Here is a 19,409-nt window from a genome sequence, read left to right on the forward strand (position 1 = left end):
CTGAAGCTGTGTGGCCAGCAGAGCTCAGTTGCTGCAACTGGGGGTAAGGAGCACCCAGCACCAGCAGCATCCCAAAATAAGCTCATTCCCCAGCCTTTCCTCCAAGGGATCCCAAACAGCCGCCAGTGCAGCAGGAAGAGCCACAAGTGCTGGCTCTGGCTGCAGCTTTAGGGCCAGGCTGGGCTGGCAGCCCCAGCCCTGCAGTGCAGGCTCACCCCGGCACTCCAGGATGCGGATCTCCAGCACTGGCAGGTGGGTCTTCATGTCACGGAGGATGCAGACATTCTGGTAGCTGTTCCTGCACACAGCATGGAGGGAGATGGCAGAGCCACGAGGCACAATTGCTGGCGAGGTGGCCAGCAAGGCACTGGCCACTCCAGCTCCTCGGCTAAGGATGCGCTGCTACCCATGGCAAAACCCCCTGCCTCACTGGGGCTGTGGCAGGAGGGGACCAAGAGGAGAGGAGAGGCTGTCAGAGGCACAGAGGAGTCCTAAAGAAGGTGGAAGCCACATTGAAAGAGCCAGAAAAGACCATAAATTCAAAGCAGAACAGAAAGGCAAGATGACCAAGAGCACATCGCTGTTCCCAGGGCTTCCTGCTACATCCTTCAAGCCAAGCTTGTCACACAAGGGTGATGTGTTTTGAAGAAAACAGGGATTTGTGGAGATGAACAATTTGGTAAGTTATTCACTTGTGTTTCCAAAGCCTTTAGCAAGGTCTCATCAAAGGCCTATGGGTGTGTGGGGAGAAAACACTGCAACTGCCCAAATACAGCGAGGAGTTGGGTCCTGACACCAGGAAAGAGACCCTGGCAGACTCATGTATGGTTCTTCAAAGACAAATCTTACTACTCAGCCAAAAAAAGGCAAATAGGCAAGTATTGGGGAAGGAGCAGGAGGTCTTCACACCTCTGTGTAAACGCCTCAATAAGGGTGCTGCAGAACCAGAGCAAAGAGGGAGAAGTTAAATACTCCAGGACCTCTCAGCTACAGCATGGCAGAGATGCTCAGAAAGGAGATTGTAGTGGTATGTGTCCCAGAGGCAAGGAGAAGGACGAAAGACTCCCAAAGGCACCAGGCAGCAGAAAACATGCTGCAGCCAAGCCACCACAGCACAGATGTGAAGCAGGAGGGGGGGGATGAAGGCACTCAGCTGGCATATGGAGGCGGGGGACCACCACGCTTGTAGGGACAGATGTAGCCTGCACCAAAAGCTACCATCACCACTAGGTTACTGAGGACTGACCCCAGCCCTTTTCTTTAGCATCTGCTCATAATGCAGAGACAGCTCGGGAGTTTTGCCAAGGTGGACCTAGGCTGGTCCTTGCTTGTTACTCACTCATTAATTAGGACAGTTCTCAGGTGCTGCAGCCTGTTCAGTTGCCCCCCATACACAGCCACTCGCCTGGGTACATAGGAATTGGCCTGCCCGTCCAGCATCAGACACAGCTTCCTGGGGATGAGAACAGCAAGGGACAGTGTCGTCCTCCTCTCCTGAGCTGCCTGGGCATAGAGATGTCCCCAGAGATGTCCTGGAGCTGGGGTCAAGGCTGTGTCTTCCTGGGGTGCATCTGGCAGCAGCTGACCCCCCACCGCAACCCTGAGCCCCTGCCTGCTGCCCAGGGAAAGCTGCATTCAGGAGGAAGATGGTGCTTTATCCCACACCCTGCCAGCCCCTGGCACAGCTACAGGGATGCCCCAAGGTCTCACTTGACAATGCTGCCTTTCTTCATGTTGAGCCGCACCCAGTGCTGCTCCGGGGCCCCATTGCTCTCCCAGAAGGTGTATGCCTGGTTGTCGGTCAGGTGGGCCGCGACACAGTCCTCCTGCAAGAGTACAGCAAGTCGAAGGAGGGAGCTGAGCATCCTTGGGCACACTGTGGCCACCCCAGGACAGGTCCCATGGGGCGAGAGGAGGGCAGGACTGGGCCTGCCCCTTGGTTTGTTGGGCTGGAGATGGATGGTAGTTCCCATATAGAGCAAGCTGGGCATGGCCATGGACCCTTCACAGCATCCCAGAGACACAGTGGGGTTTTGCTCCAAATGCCCAACTCCTTGCAGCTTCACTAAAGCAGCAAAGCCACACCCCACCATCCCCTGTCCCTCTCAGAGGGGACAGCCACAGTCTCCACTCCTCCCCACAGCTGCGGTGATGCTTCTGTGTCTCATGCTGACTTTAAGCCATGGAGGAGCTCTGCTACGCACCGTCTGTGAGGAGACCTCAACGCTGATGAGATGCTCCTTGCTGCAGTCCCCGCACTGCTGCTGCCTCTCTCTCTGATCATACAGGAAGCGTCCCAGCTCCATGTCTCGCTCATAGCTCCAACCTGGGGGCATGGACCTGCAGGCGGGCTCTGGGTTAATGGGATGGGGAGACCAGGCTGCCCCCCAAACCTGTCCACCAGCACTGTGCAGGTGCCCCAGTTCCGACAGGCCACAGTATCTCCTGGTCACCACATTGGCATGGCACCAGGAGGCAGCTGTCCCCTCTGCAGGCAGACGGCATGGCTGTGTCTCACCACTACCATGACAGGTGTTTATGGCCACCCCAGCCCAGTGGGAACAGCACCATACAGTTGCTCTGATACTCTGCAGAGCAAAGGCTATCTTTGCTTAAGCAGTGTTGAACTGTATTGATGTAAAAGGCATCTCATGACACCCATCCTCCCCACTCCCAACCCTGAAGCCAGTCTTGGTCTCACAGGCATGTCCAGGCCCCAGCTGGCTGTTCCTCAGGGTGCTGCAATACCACTCTAGGAGACGCATTCATACCGAAACTTGTGCACTGCAGCCTCATCCTGCTCTATGAGTACGGGCTTCTCTCCCAGGCGCATGGAGTACATCAGGTCCACCACTTGTTCCCAGCTGGAGCAGCACCAGTGTAGGAGTCACACAAAGGAAAAGATGGGTCAGTGCTCTGTGTGCCCAAGTGTTACTGACTTAGCCTGGAGTAGAGGCAGCAGCATTGGGGGACCAGGAATGGCAGCCAGGGGCTGCAGGAACAGCTGCAGGAGGGATGAGAGTTTCCCTGCACCTGAGTGCAGGCTGGGGCAGAGTGGGGAATCCAACCCTGCACATGGACTTCTGTCTTGAGAATCAAATATGAGCTCTCTCATCCTTGCATTACCTCCATGACATTGCTCAGACCAAACCCAAGTGCCTTGAAACCACCTGACATCATCTTTATCCTGCACAAGTACCGCCATAGGCAAGCAGAATCAGCCTACCAGGGGGCACCCTCCTGCCCACAGGCAGCTTGGCAAGGATGTGTCCCACTTGTGGTGGAGGGAGTGAGGGGGGTTGTGTTGGACATGCCCAAGACATCTGGGAAGGTTGGGTCACACATCCTCTGTAGGTAACAGCCACACGTGCCACCATTGCCTACAGCCCAGTCCCCTACCCCAGGTGCAGCAGGCTGGGGCCATACCTGCCTGCAGATTTATAATCAATCCCGAGTGCCTGATGCTGCCACTGGATCTTCTGCACAGACTCCACTGGCACCAATTTATCACCTCCCTCTCCAAACCTCTGTGCCAGGATCCAGCCCTCAGCCAGGTCATGGCTGCCCGTGTACTCCTCCAGCTGCTCCTGAAAGCAGACCACAGAACCATAGATTCGTTTTAGTTGGAAAAGACCTTTAAGATCATCAAGTCCAGCCATTAACCCAACACTGCCAACTCCACAGTAAACACTAAGCACCTCATCCACACGTTTTCTCAGTACCTCCGGGGATGGTGACTTCACCATTTCCCTGGGCAGCCTGGTCCCGTGCCTGACAACCCTCCCAGTGAAGAAATTGTTCCTAATATCGAAACTAAACCTCCTCTGGCTCAGCTGGAAGCCATTCCCTCCTGTTCTATCAGTTGTTACTTGGGAGAAAGGGCCGCCCCCCACCTGACTACACCCTCCTTTCAGGTAATAGAGAGAAAGCAGCCCTCCCCTCAGGCTCCTTTTCTCCACGATAAACAACCCCAGTTCCCTCAAGCCGATCATCGCAAGACTTGCGCCCGACACCCTTCACCAGCATCGCTGCGCGTTTCCGGACACGCTCCTACACCTCAACGTCCTTCTCGCTGCCCTCAGGGGCCTCCCCCCGGCCTTACCTTGCTGAGCTTGACCCAGAGCCCGGCGCCGTTGCAGTACTCCTCGCCGGTGGCGCGGAGGCAGCCGCCCTTCCGCACCTCGATGGTGGCCCGCGCCGCCCGCTTGCCGCCCCGCGCCGGCCCCGGGCTGTCCCAGACGCTGAGCAGGCTGCGGGCGGCGGCGGCGGGAGCGGCGGCGGGGTCCTTGCAGATCTTGTACTGCACCTCCCGCGGCACGTAGCAGAGCGCGGCGGGCAGCGCCTGGGCGCGGCGGAAGCACTCGCTGCACTGCAGCAGGAACCGCAGCCGGCCCAGCACCTGGTGCGGCGCTTCCCCGCCCGCACGCATCGCCTACCCGGTACCGTGCACGGCGGGCAGCGCCCGAGCCACTCCCGGGCCTCTCCTGCTGCGTCCCGGGCTGTCCCGGTGCTGTGCCTCGGTGCTATGCCTGCCCCGGGCTGCCCGCTCCGGTGTGCCCACGGTACCGGTTCGCCTCCGGCGCTGTCACCGCGCCCGCCTCCGGCCGCACCCGGCCCAGCCCTCCGGGGCCACCCCGAGCAGGCGCGGCTTCACCCGTGCCCCTGGGCACACCCAGCCCTTCTTCACCCCAGCCCGGAGAAAAGGAGGCTGAGAGGAGAGGTGCTCTCTCTCTCTATAACCACCAGAAAGGAAGTTACAGTCAGGTGGGGGGGTCGGTCTCTTCTCCCAGGTAACAAGTGATAACCAGGAGGGAATGTCTTCCAGCTGTGCCAGGGGAAGTTCAGGTTGGATATTAGGAAAACTCTCTTCACTGGAAAAGTTGTCAGGCACTGGACCAGGCTGCCCAGGGAAGTGGTGGACTCACCATCCCTGGAGGTATTGAAAAGATGTGTTGATGTGGTACTTAAGAACATGGTTTAGTGGTGGACTTGGCAGTGCTGGGTTAATGGCTGGACATGATTATACTAAAGGTCTTTTCCAATCAAAACGATTCTATGATTCTTTTCCCCTTACAGGCCATGGTACCCCCTACTCCATAGCAGAGCAGATGTGGGGCCACTGTCACCCCCACCTTTGCTAAGATGTGGCTGTTACCTCCATGTTGGTCTCTTTGTCCCCAGCAGAAGTTGGCCCAGGTCACCTGCATCCCCTCACCCTGCAGCTGAGGACTCTGCTCCTTCCTGGTCCCTAAGGTCCCCATCCCTGCCTGAATCCCTAGGAGCAGAGAGGGATTGCCTGTAGGGTCAAGACTACATCTCCAGCAGGGATAAGGAAAAGGGTGAAGGAGGCATTCTGCTATACAGCTCCTGGCTGCCTGGGGGATGGCCCCAGGTAGGCTCACAGGGGAGGATGACAGGCTTCTCTGCCCAGGACCAGCTTTCTCCCAGCCAACTGTGACATCCTGGCAGCAGGAACAAGGCCGTGCTGCCCTGCAGGACTCAACCATCCCAGAATACTGGCCGTGCATCACCCCATGTCTCACCTGCCTGTCACATACCGTGGTGAGGTGGTGGCAGAGCAACCCAGCTCCACCCCACGCTACCTGAATTCCTCCAGGTTGGGCACAAAGAGCTGTGTTCAAGCATCAGGAAACAACGAGCCTGGCAAAGCTCAAAGGTCCTTGCACAGCACCAGCTGACTCTCCTGGCAGGTCAGAGTCCAGCTCCATCCCTGAAAAGGCACAGTGCAAAGAGAGCTCTGACAGCTGTCACCCCCGCAGCGTTATCTACCGAACAGGTGTGACTGCCCCTGCTGCAGCAATGGGCACTGGCCTCGCCAGGAGCAAAGTGCCCTGAACCGTGGTGCGAGAGAAATGCAGACTTCTGCCTTGCTCCTAAATACAGTCACTGCAGCCAGGAACATCCTGTGCCCTCCCTCCCCAGCCACATCACTCTACGAAAGTGGTCGCGGAGCTGCTGCAAAGGGCTGGGCCATCAATACCGAACCACTTCTGAGACACTACTTTGAGTGCAAGGGGTAGCACAGGGCCAATTTCTGCTTTTCCTCCAGTTGCCTCTTACAACACCAGTCTCCATCCCTGCTTAATCCAACAAGAGGATGCAGGAACCCCAGCCAGACCACACAAACCCTCAGGAAGGCCAGGAGTAGTTAAGTTTATTCACTTTATTTTAGAACCTACATGAGGTAGGGACAGACAGATTCTGTCAAACTATTTATAGCTTGTCATACTCCAGGGTATTAGTAGAATAACAAGAACAGCTTGACTACATGTGTGTTGTTAATCACCTGAAGGTATTCTATGAACAATTTTGCATGCTGAAGTCAGGAGAGAGTGAGTGGTTACTCAAAGCCATCACAGCACCAGTCCCTCGCTCAGCTAATCTCCACCCAGCTTGTAAACCTGCAGCTTTGGCACACACATGCCTCCTCCTCTCAGCAGCACAGGGGCACCTGCACCCTCCTCAGGATGGCACTGACTTGAAAACTGATCTCAACCAACTGGAAACTGGGTGACCGAGGGGATGTGCAGCCTCTGGTTCCTGGTGCTCAGGAGGGCTCCCTCATCCCCAGGCCATGCTTAGCAGGAGGCTGAGGCAGAGGCACTTGACTCATGTCTTGCCAAACATGGTAGGAGGCAGCTCCTACCCACAGCTTCAGAGATCAGAGGAGAAGGAACATGACCCAGCACTGAAATAACCTGCTTTAGGCTCCTGAGATTGGCCAGAGCTCTTCCAGGCTGACCTTTTCCACAATTCACCGAGATGTCACAGCAGAAATTCAGTTGGCAGTTGGTTTTGAAACACCACAGACAAGACAGAGGACCAGCACACCTCTGCATGGCAAACTCAACAGCATGGTCTGTAGGTTATCTTGGCATCCTTGCTCATCAGCCACACATGTCCAGACCCTCTGACCATGAGCTAAATGAGTAACACAAAACCTACCATGGTTTTTCCCAGGTGGCACAGCTTGAACACACATGTATTGTGACTTTTATAATCGAAGTATCAGCCTTTATGATCATGTAGCTTGAGCATATCAGCCTTTATGTATTATTCCTTCTATAGTTCTAATTAAAGGCAACATTTAAATATGGACCTTGAGTGTCATTTCACCTTAATCAAACCAAGGGGATTAATGAATCAGTTACCTTCTTCTGTCTGTGGGGCAGGAGTTAACACCTGTCCATTCCCACAGGTGACATGAGCTCACCTGCAACCAAAGACTAGGGCCATTTTATCCATTCTGCCCTGAGCCACTTATCAACCAACTGTCCCCTGTCCAGCAGTAAAGCACCAGAGAGGTGATTTTCTTGCTGCTTCTAGTTTTGCTCAGTAAATATTGTGACCTCCTGCTGATCTCCATTAGAGACAAGTGGGCAAGGCTGGAAAAAGCAGGACGGATTCCACCCAAATGTCAGTAGCCAGAAAGGATCTAGGATGGCTTTCAGGTCCCAGCTCAATGCTGAAGACTCCTTCACCAACACTCCTGCCTGAGGCCAAGACAGCAGATCAAAGTCCTTTCATCAGCTCACTCATGCCTATTTAAAACATACACCCTGGGAAGTGAGTCAGCCACCAGCACGAAAAGGTATCAGCACTGGCTTTGCTCCTATCCACACTGGTCATTGAAATCAACCACAAAGCCATCCAGCTCTATTTTGAGGATAACTCTAGGATTTACTAAAACCCTTCTCCAGCAGATGGGACTTCATATGCACCCAGCTAAGCATGGAAGGCTCTGCTGCAGGCAAAGGCTGACAGAAACAGCTTCCCTGCTCATCCCATACTCCTTCCACTCACTGCAATGGCAGCATGTGCTCATTCCTGGCCCTGCATCCCTTTTACCCTAAACCCCCTCAGCAGGTTCAGGAATACAGCAGTTTAGAAGGAAACTGGTGAAGGGAATGACTTGGTTTACAACTGGACATGATTTCGAGATGACAGACTCCTTCAACAGAGAAGAAAAAGTCATGAAGCATTAAGAGAGGATAAATGTTAACTCACAGCATTAGAGCCACTTCAATGAAGGCCCAGTGACTCTGTGGCTCTTAGTAGTTGTGGTCCAACAGACCACACAGGCTGAAGATGGATCTGGGGATATAAAAGTGGACTGACATCTGGTAGCTCACAGTGCTAGGCAATGACAAGCCCTTCCCAAGGCTGGGAAGATCAAGGAACATTTACAATGGTCTTGAAGTTGTAAATCTTTCATTGGCCACTCCTTCCTCACACACTGCGTGTCCATCTGCTCAAGAAGCTCCAACCCTTGGTACCCACAGTCTCTCCACTCCCCCGGGGCAAAGGCTTTCCCTGGCCACCTGAAACCTCTACCTACCTCTGTGTGGCAGAGGGATGCAGAGCCTGGCATCACTATGCCCACTACTGCTCCAACCTCTGTTGTCTGGGAGAAGAGCTTGGCCTGCCTACACATCTCTGGGAGAACTAGATTAGTTGTAATACTACCTTCTAGGACAAAACCAAGCCTCAATGAGCCTGGGAACAGCTGTCAGGCCACGAGCATGCTTGACGCAGAACTGAAGCTTACAGAGCAGGTGGGAAGTAGACAGTTCCCACCTCCCGTAGGGGACCAGCAGTTGCTGCTATGCAAGGGGTGCAAGGGAACAACTCGTGATCACAGGAAGTGGGATTTTACCCGAAGGAAAGGACTCCCGTGCTTTTACAAATAGCGCTCCCAGTGCAGGTCTGTCGTGACACCTGGTGGCCAGAAGCACCCTTGCAGCACCAGTCTGCCCAATTTCTTCCTAAAGCTAGACCAATTATCTCGTTTTGAGATGAAAGCAGGAACGAGGCAATAGAATGTGGTCAGGACACTCGGGCTAGAACACAATTAGCATCTCTGAGGCGTCAGCAGCAGCTCACAGTTCTGTCCTGTTTTTCAATCTGCTGTGCAGCTTTGCAGCCCTACCCCACTTGTGTTTGGAGCACAGCACAGCCTGGGAGAAGCAAGTTGTGGAGATGCAACAAGGACACATGTAAAAGAAACTCCTTACAGAAGCCTACCAGGCCCTTCTGATGGATGAGGACTGGGCCAGGGTTTCATTACTACAATCACATTTACACTCCGAGCTAGCTCCGACTTTGCTGAAGATCTGAACTTCCATGTCCAAAGAGGTGCTGGTGACCACTCCTGGGAAACAGGCTTCACACCTATATATTTATTATATATACACATCCTGGGAGGACAAGGGAACTCCTCCCACTGCACAGTTCTGTCAAATGATTGTCCATGCTGTTTGGTCAGGCTGCAACATCACTCTTCCCAGGGACTCATATCTGTGTCAATGGCCACACAGTTATAGGCAGCATAGCGCAACTTCTCTTCACACACCTTGGCTCTAGAGAGGGCAGAAGTGGGGAGAAAGAAAAAAAAAAAAAGACAAGGAGGGGTTGGCATTGATGCATTTTCTAGCTGAGAGGACAAGATACGTAGTGAGATGAAGGTTATGCTCCACCAGCTGCTCACAGAGAGAATCACAGCAGCCATGTGATACAGGCAGGCAGACAGAAGTGTGGCAAAGGAATGGGGACCTATGGGTCAACACCAACGTTAGGAAGAGAGAGACACAGTCCCTCAGATATAGGGAAACACCAAAACTTACGTGGCATAGTTGGGCAGGAAGAGGGTGCTGGAGCAGGTGGATGACTCTGGCAAAGCATCTGTCGTCTCGGAGCTTGGAAAGGAGGTGACAAACTGGTCAGAACCAAGCAGGCCAGAGGGGCAGGAGAGACCAGACTACACATCCCTTTGGTGTGAGATCTGTTAGCCTTGCAGTCTACAGAATAACAGACTCACCCCATCTTGTCTGGATAGATGTAGATCCGTGCTGGAAGGCGGCTTCTGCCAGTGACAAATCTGAGGAAGCGGCTTCGATCCTCTGTGAAGGAAAAGCAAAGACATCAGCAGACCCTAAAGGGATGCGAGATGCAGTACAGCCACTTCCAGGTATCTCCAGTGCTAGGAAGCAGCTCCTGCAGCCCTGCTGCTTGCTCTCCTTGGCTCCCACCTGTTCCCCAGGCAGCAGTGACGGTGGTTTCACCCAGCCAGCTCCCAGCCTGCACGCAGGGGCTGTCATGGCACAAGATACGCAGGGACAGAGCAGTTCACTCACCATTGGTGAAGTTGTTGAGCGCTTCCCAGAAGTACTGAACACGTGTGTCCAGTGGCTCAAAGTCCTCAAAGCGGGCTGGCAGAAAGGATACAGAAAAGGAGTCTATTAAAGATCCAAGCTCCTCCTGGATAAATTAGAGCAGGTCCTCCCTGCTCATCCAGGGGTCCTCTGCCAGTGCAGGAAGAAACCTCCAGGTGCATACAGGGTGCAAGCACGTAGACCCAAGGCGTGAGTGACACATGCAGTCAGGCCCCTCCCAGAAAGCACATCCAGACCCACAGCTCAGATCCAGAGAGGCTCAGATCCCAGCAACCTAGGGATGCCCCAGCCTCTACTCTGATATCCAGCATGGAGACAAGGCACACCACTGACCCCATCAGCACCCAACTAAAGGCAAGAAGTACACAGGCACATTCTCACTGTAATAAAGGCTAATACTGGCCTCCTACACCTCTCCCTGTCCCAGCGCAGAGAGAAGACAGCCTTGTTTGCAGGGAAAGTTTTCAGCAGAGCCCTTCACTTACTGAGCTTCTTCAGGGCATCAACTGTGACTTCAGGGTCTCCACAGACTTTTTTTTCCAGCTCCTGCCAGGTAAGGAGGTCAAGAACAGCTTGGGGCACCACCTTTAGCAGCCCAGCCTGCATGGCCATGATCTGTAAAGGAGACAGGATAGGTAAGCTGTGACTGCTCAGCAAGTGCTCCAAAGAAGCTGAAGAAGGGAACATGATCCCACATAGATGCATCCCAGTTCATTTGGGAAGTCCATGTCAGAGCAGGGAATATAACCCTCCTCTGCTGCCACAAGCCACTTTGCTTCTCAGCAACTCTATGGGCCCCAGGACCTCACCAGAAAGGACTGCCTACTGTTGCACTAATGAGCACAGAGGCACTAACCATGATGCAGTTTACCAGAAACACATTGGGGGTGTATTTCTCTGGGAACTCAATAACCACTCATGATGCTATAGGACAGTGTTACCTGCTCCTTGCTCTCCTCCAGCCGGGCCTTCTGCACCAGGTGGATGAACTCCTTGCGGTCCTCGTAGCGCACCACGGTGCTGCTGCCGTTGGGGATCAGCTCCACCACACGCTGGTCACTCAGCACCGTCGTGTAGGTCAGCTCATTCCCAAATTTGAACTCAAAGGTGTCTTTGTCCATGACTTCCATCACCTCCAGGAGCTTCACCTGCCGAGGCCACAGAGGAGTGGATGTTAGAGAGATATCCAGTGGGCAGTGGTGTGCCCACGGTCCTATCTCCTACCTTCCCAGACAAGGGCTGGAGTGACTGTGACAGCAGCACAGCATGGGATGTGCTACCCTACAGCTGTTTAGCAGACCCTGGGGCATTGCACGCTTGAAATAGCAGTCAGCACAGTTACATCTCTGTATTAGCTACAGGTTGCATTAAATGCTAGCAGTGCCTTTTTTGCATGTTTGACACATCACAGGAGGAAACAAGTACAACATGAGAACAGGGACATAAACCACCACGTTGCTGGGTACCACAGGGAATAGGATAGGCTCCGCCTCCCAGTCTCTCTTACCAGCACAGAGTCCACGGCAGGGAAGTCTTTGCTCCAGCTGACCTCCTCCCCTGTTAATTGTTTCCATACAAAGCCAGGAAGAGCCAGGACCTAAAGGAAAACAGGGATTCTGCTGAGTCTCTGTCAAAGGAGGTATCCCCAAAGATGGAGATAGGGTTCAACAGTGCAGACACCAAGAAGCTTCCCTGCTCCCCGTCCACATTCAGGGCTCATCATAGTTGAGCAGAGACGAGGTAACCTCCCCCAAGCTCCCAGCACCATCTCCCAAAACTCAGGCTGTGAGCTCTCCTAACCCTGCGGCCCCAAATCTTGCCAAACACCTTTTGCCACAGTGCATGATCACAGACCCCTCCCACACCCCTGTTGGACAGGTTGCAGAAGGGAGCTAACAAGTCCCTTGGCAGCAAACCTCCATGCAGGCAAGGGGTTGAGAGCTTACCAGAAACTCCTTGCCCCTCAGAGCTGCTCCCATGATTTGCCCAATCCATTCATACTTTGGGAAGTCTTTACAAGAGGGGTTAGGGACGTACATGTCCCTTGCTTCTCCAGTGCCGTTACCCTACAGGAGTGAGAGGCAAAACTCCAAGTCATTTTATCAGTGCAGCACAAAGCACCGCAAGTGCAGCTCCTGCAGTGCCTTCCTAGTGAGAGACAATTATCCAGGCACTTTGTCAGCAAATCCTAAACTGAGATCCCACAAAGCAATATACCCAACCCTTCACAGGGAAAAGCTTCAGACCAGTGAAAGTAGGTACAGCTCTGGCATGCAAGGGGACAAGGAATACATTGCACCATCAGGCACAGACAGATCTGCCTCAAACACCCCAACCAACCCACAGCACCTGGTTGGATGTGCGCACAAAGAAGGGGAGAGGCACGGGGGTGTCTGCCGAGCTGGGGCACAGCTCCTCCGACATGTCTGCCAGGCTGTCCCGAAAACCACCACCTGCAACCCCAAAAGAAGGGCATTTTTAGTGATATGAACACCCCATGTGCTCACCCTTGAATAATGGAGCAAAAATTAGGAACTCTGGTCCAACCTGGCCCAGGGCTGAGAAAGAAGGCTCCTGTCAGAGCCTCATGGCACCAGAGGATGCAAGACAGGAGAAATAATATTTCCTGCCTGGCCTGTGGAGGACAGCCAGAGGGAGCATTATCACTGTCAAAGCTGCTATTAATGACTACTGGAGGTCAGGTCCCCATCCCAGCAAGCAGCACCCCCTTCTTGAGACAGGAGACGGCATGACATTGCAAACTGCCTTCCCTCTCTCCTCCATGGGCAGTAGCACTGGGAGCAAGTGAGAGCCTCTACAGCAACAGAGGCTCTGCTCCAGAGGAGCCCTTGTGTCACACAGCCCCTACCTTGGTCAATGATGCCCTCTGCGATGAATTTGCACTCCCACCACTGGTCGTAACGCAACGGCCACCTGCAGAGAACCAGGCATCACCTGAGCTGCTGCTCAAAGCCAAGGAGATGCTGGGGAGGCAGCAGGCACAGCTGGAACAGCAGGGGACTAGGGTGGACCAGCCTGGGCTTAGGACAGGACAAGACCTCAATGTCCAGTGACAGCTGCATCCTCAGTAAGAAGGTGATACCTTGGGAAACAGGGCCCGATCCCACGGCTGAGTTGTCTCCTGCCCTAGCAAACTCTCTTCTGAGAACAGGACACACACAGGTTTCCCAAACACCCATCTGTGACACAGGACATAGCTCCCAGTACTGTGTGGTCTTCTTCCTCCCTGAGACACTGCTTACCTATAATCTAGAGGCTTTTCAAACTTGTCTGAGGGTTTCAGGCCTTCATATACCTGTAACAGAGGAGATCAAGGCTGGTATCCCCTCTCGAGGGGAACTGGTAACAGGTGAAGGCAGGAAATTGGAATAAATCTAGTTTACTCCAAATCTTTACTGACGGAAGCTGATCTCTAAATGATTCAGGGGCCCTTCATTTTTGGAAAGGGAACAAATTACAGTGTTAGCCACTGTATGGAGCTTTATGGCCACAGCAGTACATTGAACACATGTTAAACCTCACAGCAGTTTGGGCTGTTTGTACACATATACAGCAGTAAATCTTTTGGAGGAGGGGGAAGAACGACAACAGGAAGATCAGCTTTGCTGTAAAACCACTACACAGGACCGTATGCAGCTGCATTACTGCTGTCACACAAGAATTCTTTGCTGCCCTTTCAGTGTAATGAGAGTGTTAGGCTCTGCATTAGCAACATGCCACAGAGAGCATCCAGGATAGAGACTTCAACTCAGCTCCCAAATCCTTCCTAGATGTTATTCCTGGGTGTGGGATCATCAGCACATGTAACTGTAGATCCTGCGAGTCATGTGAAAAGGCCTAGAGGACTCCAGGTATCTCCAGCTCCAAGTTGCCCCTTCCACCCAACTCTATGCAGTTCAGTTTTGGAATGCCCCACTCTCCCCAGAGCAGCGAGGACCTTTCCAGGAGGGACAGTACCTGGGTGAAGACAGCATTCTTGCAGCTGGGGTCCAAGGCAGGGTTGTCTCGGTGCTCCATAGCCAGGCGTCGGTTAATGTAGAGCCGTGGCATGAAGTTGGGCTTGCTGGTCTCTGAGTCCTTCAGACACTGGGTAATGAGAGCTGTGCGCCTCTTGGACAGCAGCAAGAACTGCTTGATATGCTGCCAACAGGTATGTCCAAAACATCAGAAGTGTCCAGTGTCCAAAACATGTCACCTATTTTCTACTGAAGCCACTGCACCCCCCTCCCTGGGGTCACTGCCCTCCACACAGACACATTCTCCTTGGTGGTGTTTGCTCCATGTTTGCCTCTGAAAGATTTTGCTTTCTGGCTTAAGGGAGATACCAAGCCCAGTCCTCATCTGATGCTCACACTCATGATGCCTGGACTCTCCTTCACCCTCACTCTCAGCAGAACAACAGTCTTACTATCCCTCCCATTTGTAATCGAAGCAAGCTCCTCTCAACAAACAAGAATCCTCAAATGCTTTGGGTTCTATGTTGAGCCAGCACAGGAATTACAGTGACATCAGGCCTGGAAAAACAGAATGGAGTTGCCCTAGCAATGTCCAACACATGTATACTGGGAGAGGATGTAAGGAAAACTGCAGGGATCAAGTCAGTCTTACGACTTGGTCGTAAGTTACTGGTAAAAGCCTTGCTGTTGAGACACAGCCAGCTCAAAGCTGCTGGCAGCAAGTGCAGGAACAGAGAGTCTCAGGCTGTGATCTCAGAAGGGATGTGTGTCCAGCTCACATACCCAGTGCTGCTACAGTCCAAGTCCTTTTGAGGGTGAAGTGCTCTGGTTTGATTCTACTGTTGTCCCATAGCTACATATTTCCACATCAGCATTTCAGCAGGAAACTAACCTCTAAACAGTATCGCCTTTCACAGCTTTAATGAACTGAGCTCAGCCAGGTATTTCCCTTGAGCTGCTTTAAAGGCAACAGGCAGCTGATGGCCTCCCTGGCCACAGCCCAAGCACAATCATCCTGCCTGCCTGAGGCCCCACAAGACACAGAGGGAACTGCTCACCTTGAGTTTGCTGAACGTGCCAACAGTGTGGTCCCAGGCTGGCACCAAGTGATGCAGGACACTGTCCAGGAGCTTGATGAACCTAAATCCCAAAGAAGAAGGTATTACAACACAGGAGAGACAGGGATCTGTGGAAGCCTAGTAAAGACCAGACACCCTCAGACACAAGCAGAAAAGTAACAACTGATTCAAACCCAACCCAGCACGGTCTTTTACACTGCAGAACCTTTGATACTAAAATCCCACTCCATGGGCACTGCAGGGACCTTGCACCCCTTGCCAGGGACTCCGCATGCACTGCCCCCACACACACTGCACAGATATGCTGTGCCTGCAGCACACAAGACACCGTGAACTTGAGCTGCAAAATTCCTCCGAAAGTGCAGGGGAGTTACCCCAGAAAGCCCACTTTGTTCCCAAATGACTCTGCTTTTTTTTTTTTCCAGGATGCCTGTCTCAAAGGGAGTCACACAGCTTTACAGCTTTCTGCCATACTTGAGCTGGAGATGGCACCAATCCCTGCAGGCAATGCCACCCCACTTGCCTGTCCCCCTGAATCCAAGTACCTTTGAATGAGCACGGCCCGTCGGTACAGCAGGTCGGGGTCTGTCCCTTCGAGGCGAGGGTAGCGCACCAAGTTGGGCAGCTGGAACATGTCAGCACTGAGCCCCAAGTCCCTCTGGCGGGAGGATTTGATTTTGATGCCTCGGAGGCGAACATCAATCCCATCATCTGCCAAGGAAGATACATGGGTGATACACTAAGACCATGAGAAGGCAAGCCTTCCAGCGTGGGAGGTTTGTAAGTAAAAAGACTAGGAATGTGACCAGCTCCACCAGCTCTGGGGATGGACATTGAGAGCCTGAAATACCTCTGTGAAGAAGCAGGGCATTTACAGAAGAATAAAAAAAAAAAAAAAAAAGAAGAACTGAAGGCAGTGAAAGACAGGATGAAAGCTGAGAGCTGGCAAATCTCCAGGTTGCCCTGGAATTTCCCATGGTTCTTCTGCATCTCATCTGAAACAGCCCACAGGGCCAAGAAGTACAAGCCACAGGAACAAACTCTAAATGTACAGTATCTCACAGGTGCATTATGGATGTGGCCATAACACCCAGCCCTACCTCTGCACTCCACAATCCTGATCTCGATGACAGGCAGGTGTGTTGTCATGTCCTCAAGAACACACACATCCCCAATGTAGCTCCTGCAAACACAGCACAGAAGAGGGCTGCAGAGCTGTTCCTTGCCCATCCTGCTAAAATCCACTCAGCTGCTTGTAAGTGGAGAGAGTCTGCAACTTTTGAAATGGGAGTTTGCAGCAAGAATCCAGACCCAGTTGTCTACCACATGGCCTATGCTGGATGCCTGAATCTGCTGGTGCCTCAGGTCCAGGCAACATGATCCTGATGGGTCTCACAATAGGATCAGGAGAGCCTTGATGCCTCTGCTGTCTGCTATTGTAGGCAGAGTGAACCCGCAGCTCAGAAATGTAAGATGCCTGTCCCAAGGCCCTGGGCTTCTTAAGCCAGGTTAGTGCTGGCATGACTGTTTAGGGTCAGGGTGTCCAGCCCCTTCAAGGGCCATGCTACCCTCTCCACCTCCATCCACTCACTCATCAATGCTGACATCATTCAGTTTCTTCAGATTGTCCCCTTCGCCCCCATACACGGCCACCCGCTTGGGCATGAAGTTCTCATCAGTGGTATCCACTGTCAGCAGGAGCTTCCTGCAAATGGAAACATGAAATGAGGAGAAGATAACTGCATCTGAACACCCACTGCTTCATTCCCTGGTCACACTTGTTATGAAGCACATGCAGCTGATGCTTGGACCCCCAGGTACCTGTGACAGTGCTACAATCCCTTCAAGCCCAGAACCAGAACAAGGGCTGAGAGGCAGGGAGCACAGGGCAAGTTTGGGCCACAATGGACTCATGCAGAGAGCAAGGGGTGCAGGGTTGGCCCCCAGCATGAGCCAGCATGCAGGGGAGAGGTGCCTCACTTGACAATGGTGCCTTTCTTCATGTTGAGCCGCACCCAGTGCTGGCCTTGGGACCCGTCACTCTCCCAGTACGTGTCAGCATGGCTGTCGGTCAAGCATGACACATTGAAGTCTTCCTGGAAGAGGGCAGTGAATGAAAGGAAGTTCAGAGGCGGGAAGGATTAAATTGCCCTTACTGGTTTCTTTTGTCATGAATGTTAGAGCCAGAGGGCATCAAACTGGCCTGTCCCCTTGGCTGGGCTGTACACAGGGAGTACAGAGTGCACAGAATGCTGCGGCTGACCCTCCAAGGTGCTCTTGGGTCACACAGAGAGCACAGAATATCAAACCTTCCCTAAAATCAGCTTAGCAGCTAATATTAGCATTTGCTTCTCAAACCACAGTCCCTCCAGGGGCCACATTACACAATATGCTGCATGATAGTCTCCAAGCTTCTCTCCCACATCCTCAAAACACAGCCCAGCCCAGCCCAGCCAGCACCATTCATGCTCCCCAGCCATAAGGCACAGCAGGGCTGATGCAGCCCTGTCCCTTTGTCCCTTTAACCCACCGTGTAGGATGAGACATCGATGCTGTCCACGTACTGCTTGACACTGCCCAAGTTCTCATCCTCCTTCCCAATGTGATCATACAGGAAATGTACCAGGTCTTCATCACATTCATAAGTCCATGTTGGGGGCACAAATCTAGCAGAGAAAAGGGATTAATAGGTCTGGAGAGCCAGGGACAGCCAGGCTAATGGGTCAGGGAAGGCACGTCCATGTCCTGCTTGCCTTGGTCTTGTCCTGTTTTCTGCTTTATGCAGGTTTATCTAGGACAAGACGATGCCAAGCAGAGCTGCTCCCTGCTGCCTGTATTTCCCCCTTGCCTTCCCAGCCTGCAGGAGACAGCTATCTTAGCAGCCAGGGAAGGACAGCGGCTTGCACCCAACCACAGCAGAAGCTGTGAAACAGTTCATACCGAAGCTTCTCTACTGCAGCCTCATCCTGCTCCATGGGCTTGGGCTTTGCTCCAAGGCGCAGGGAGTATGTCAGATCCACCACCTGCTCCCATCTGAAACAACCCAGAGAATGGGAGAGTGAGAAGATCTCAGAAGAAAGAAGGAGGTACTGGTCAAAGTGTAGCTGGAAGAGGAAGATTTGTGTTTAGAGTCCCACTGCACTCCATCCTCTACCAACTCCAGCCCCATCCATCACCCTTTCCAACCTTCTCTACCCCTTCCAGGCCAGGTCCTGCTAGGCACGTGACAAGAGGAGCGACTGAGGCAAAGCCAGTTAACTCCACATCTAGCATCCCCGTTGCCACCCTTCTGTGGAAGCAGTGGCCAAGCGGGCCGGGTCTCCCCTGCCCGGGGCAGGAACGCCGGAGCCCCGGGCGGCTGGGCCTGGGCGAGCAGAGGCGAGAACCCTCCCTGCTCCCTGCCGTGCGGGAAAGGACCGGGGAAGCCAGGGATGGCGACCCAGAGGGAGAGAGCGGCCACCCCGCACCTGATGACGGGTTTATAGTCCACCCCGAAGAGCTGCTGCTGCCGCTGGATCCGCTCGGTAGACTCCACCGGCACCAGCCGGTCCCCGCCGTCGGCGTGCTTGCAGACCAGCACCCAGCCCTCCTCCAGCTCGCAGCCGCTCCGGTACTCCTCCAGCTGCTCCTGCGGGGACAGGCGCTGCCCTCAGGGGACGGGGCAGGCCCCTCGGCGGGCAGCGCAGGCCGCGACAGCCTCCCCCCGGCCTTACCTTGCTGAGCTTGACCCAGAGCCCGGCGCCGTTGCAGTACTCCTCGCCGGTGGCGCGGAGGCAGCCGCCCTTCCGCACCTCGATGGTGGCCCGCGCCGCCCGCTTGCCGCCCCGCGCCGGCCCCGGGCTGTCCCAGACGCTGAGCAGGCTGCGGGCGGCGGCGGCGGGAGCGGCGGCGGGGTCCTTGCAGATCTTGTACTGCACCTCCCGCGGCACGTAGCAGAGCGCGGCGGGCAGCGCCTGGGCGCGGCGGAAGCACTCGCTGCACTGCAGCAGGAACCGCAGCCGGCCCAGCACCTGGTGCGGCGCTTCCCCGCCCGCACGCATCGCCTACCCGGTACCGTGCACGGCGGGCAGCGCCCGAGCCCCGCACCGGCGGGGTTTACGGCAAACCCCGCCCGCCGATCAGGCAAGATGGCGGCGCCCGATGAGGCAGGCGCAGGGCAA

General features: G+C 54.0%; 1 protein-coding gene across 7 annotated transcripts in view; it reads right to left on the reverse strand.

Annotated features, from left to right (window-relative positions):
- HECTD3 (HECT domain E3 ubiquitin protein ligase 3) overlaps positions 1 to 19,402 on the reverse strand; it is a 125,416-nt gene extending 106,014 nt beyond the window's left edge. For 2 of the 7 annotated variants that reach the window (XM_051624570.1, XM_051624574.1), the window contains exons 1-7: positions 4,103 to 4,456; positions 3,427 to 3,587; positions 2,772 to 2,864; positions 2,205 to 2,340; positions 1,711 to 1,826; positions 1,340 to 1,453; positions 216 to 298 (exon numbers count right to left, since the gene is read on the reverse strand). In XM_051624570.1, the coding sequence (XP_051480530.1) occupies positions 216 to 298; positions 1,340 to 1,453; positions 1,711 to 1,826; positions 2,205 to 2,340; positions 2,772 to 2,864; positions 3,427 to 3,587; positions 4,103 to 4,429 (1,030 nt within the window). In that variant the 5' untranslated portion in view covers positions 4,430 to 4,456. Of the gene's footprint in view, positions 1 to 215; positions 299 to 1,339; positions 1,454 to 1,710; positions 1,827 to 2,204; positions 2,341 to 2,771; positions 2,865 to 3,426; positions 3,588 to 4,102; positions 4,457 to 9,173; positions 9,381 to 9,644; positions 9,717 to 9,838; positions 9,921 to 10,154; positions 10,230 to 10,678; positions 10,809 to 11,134; positions 11,342 to 11,700; positions 11,791 to 12,139; positions 12,260 to 12,542; positions 12,647 to 13,062; positions 13,128 to 13,456; positions 13,510 to 14,171; positions 14,355 to 15,228; positions 15,311 to 15,794; positions 15,961 to 16,349; positions 16,433 to 16,840; positions 16,955 to 17,229; positions 17,346 to 17,775; positions 17,916 to 18,189; positions 18,283 to 18,716; positions 18,878 to 18,962 lie in introns of those variants that run through there. The other 5 variants (XM_051624573.1, XM_051624569.1, XM_051624567.1 and 2 more) reach the window with 5 other exon arrangements.
- Positions 19,403 to 19,409: the final 7 nt, after the last annotated feature.

This window comes from Apus apus, chromosome 7 (assembly GCF_020740795.1).
Source record: "Apus apus isolate bApuApu2 chromosome 7, bApuApu2.pri.cur, whole genome shotgun sequence".
NCBI classification, from domain to species: domain Eukaryota; kingdom Metazoa; phylum Chordata; class Aves; order Apodiformes; family Apodidae; genus Apus; species Apus apus.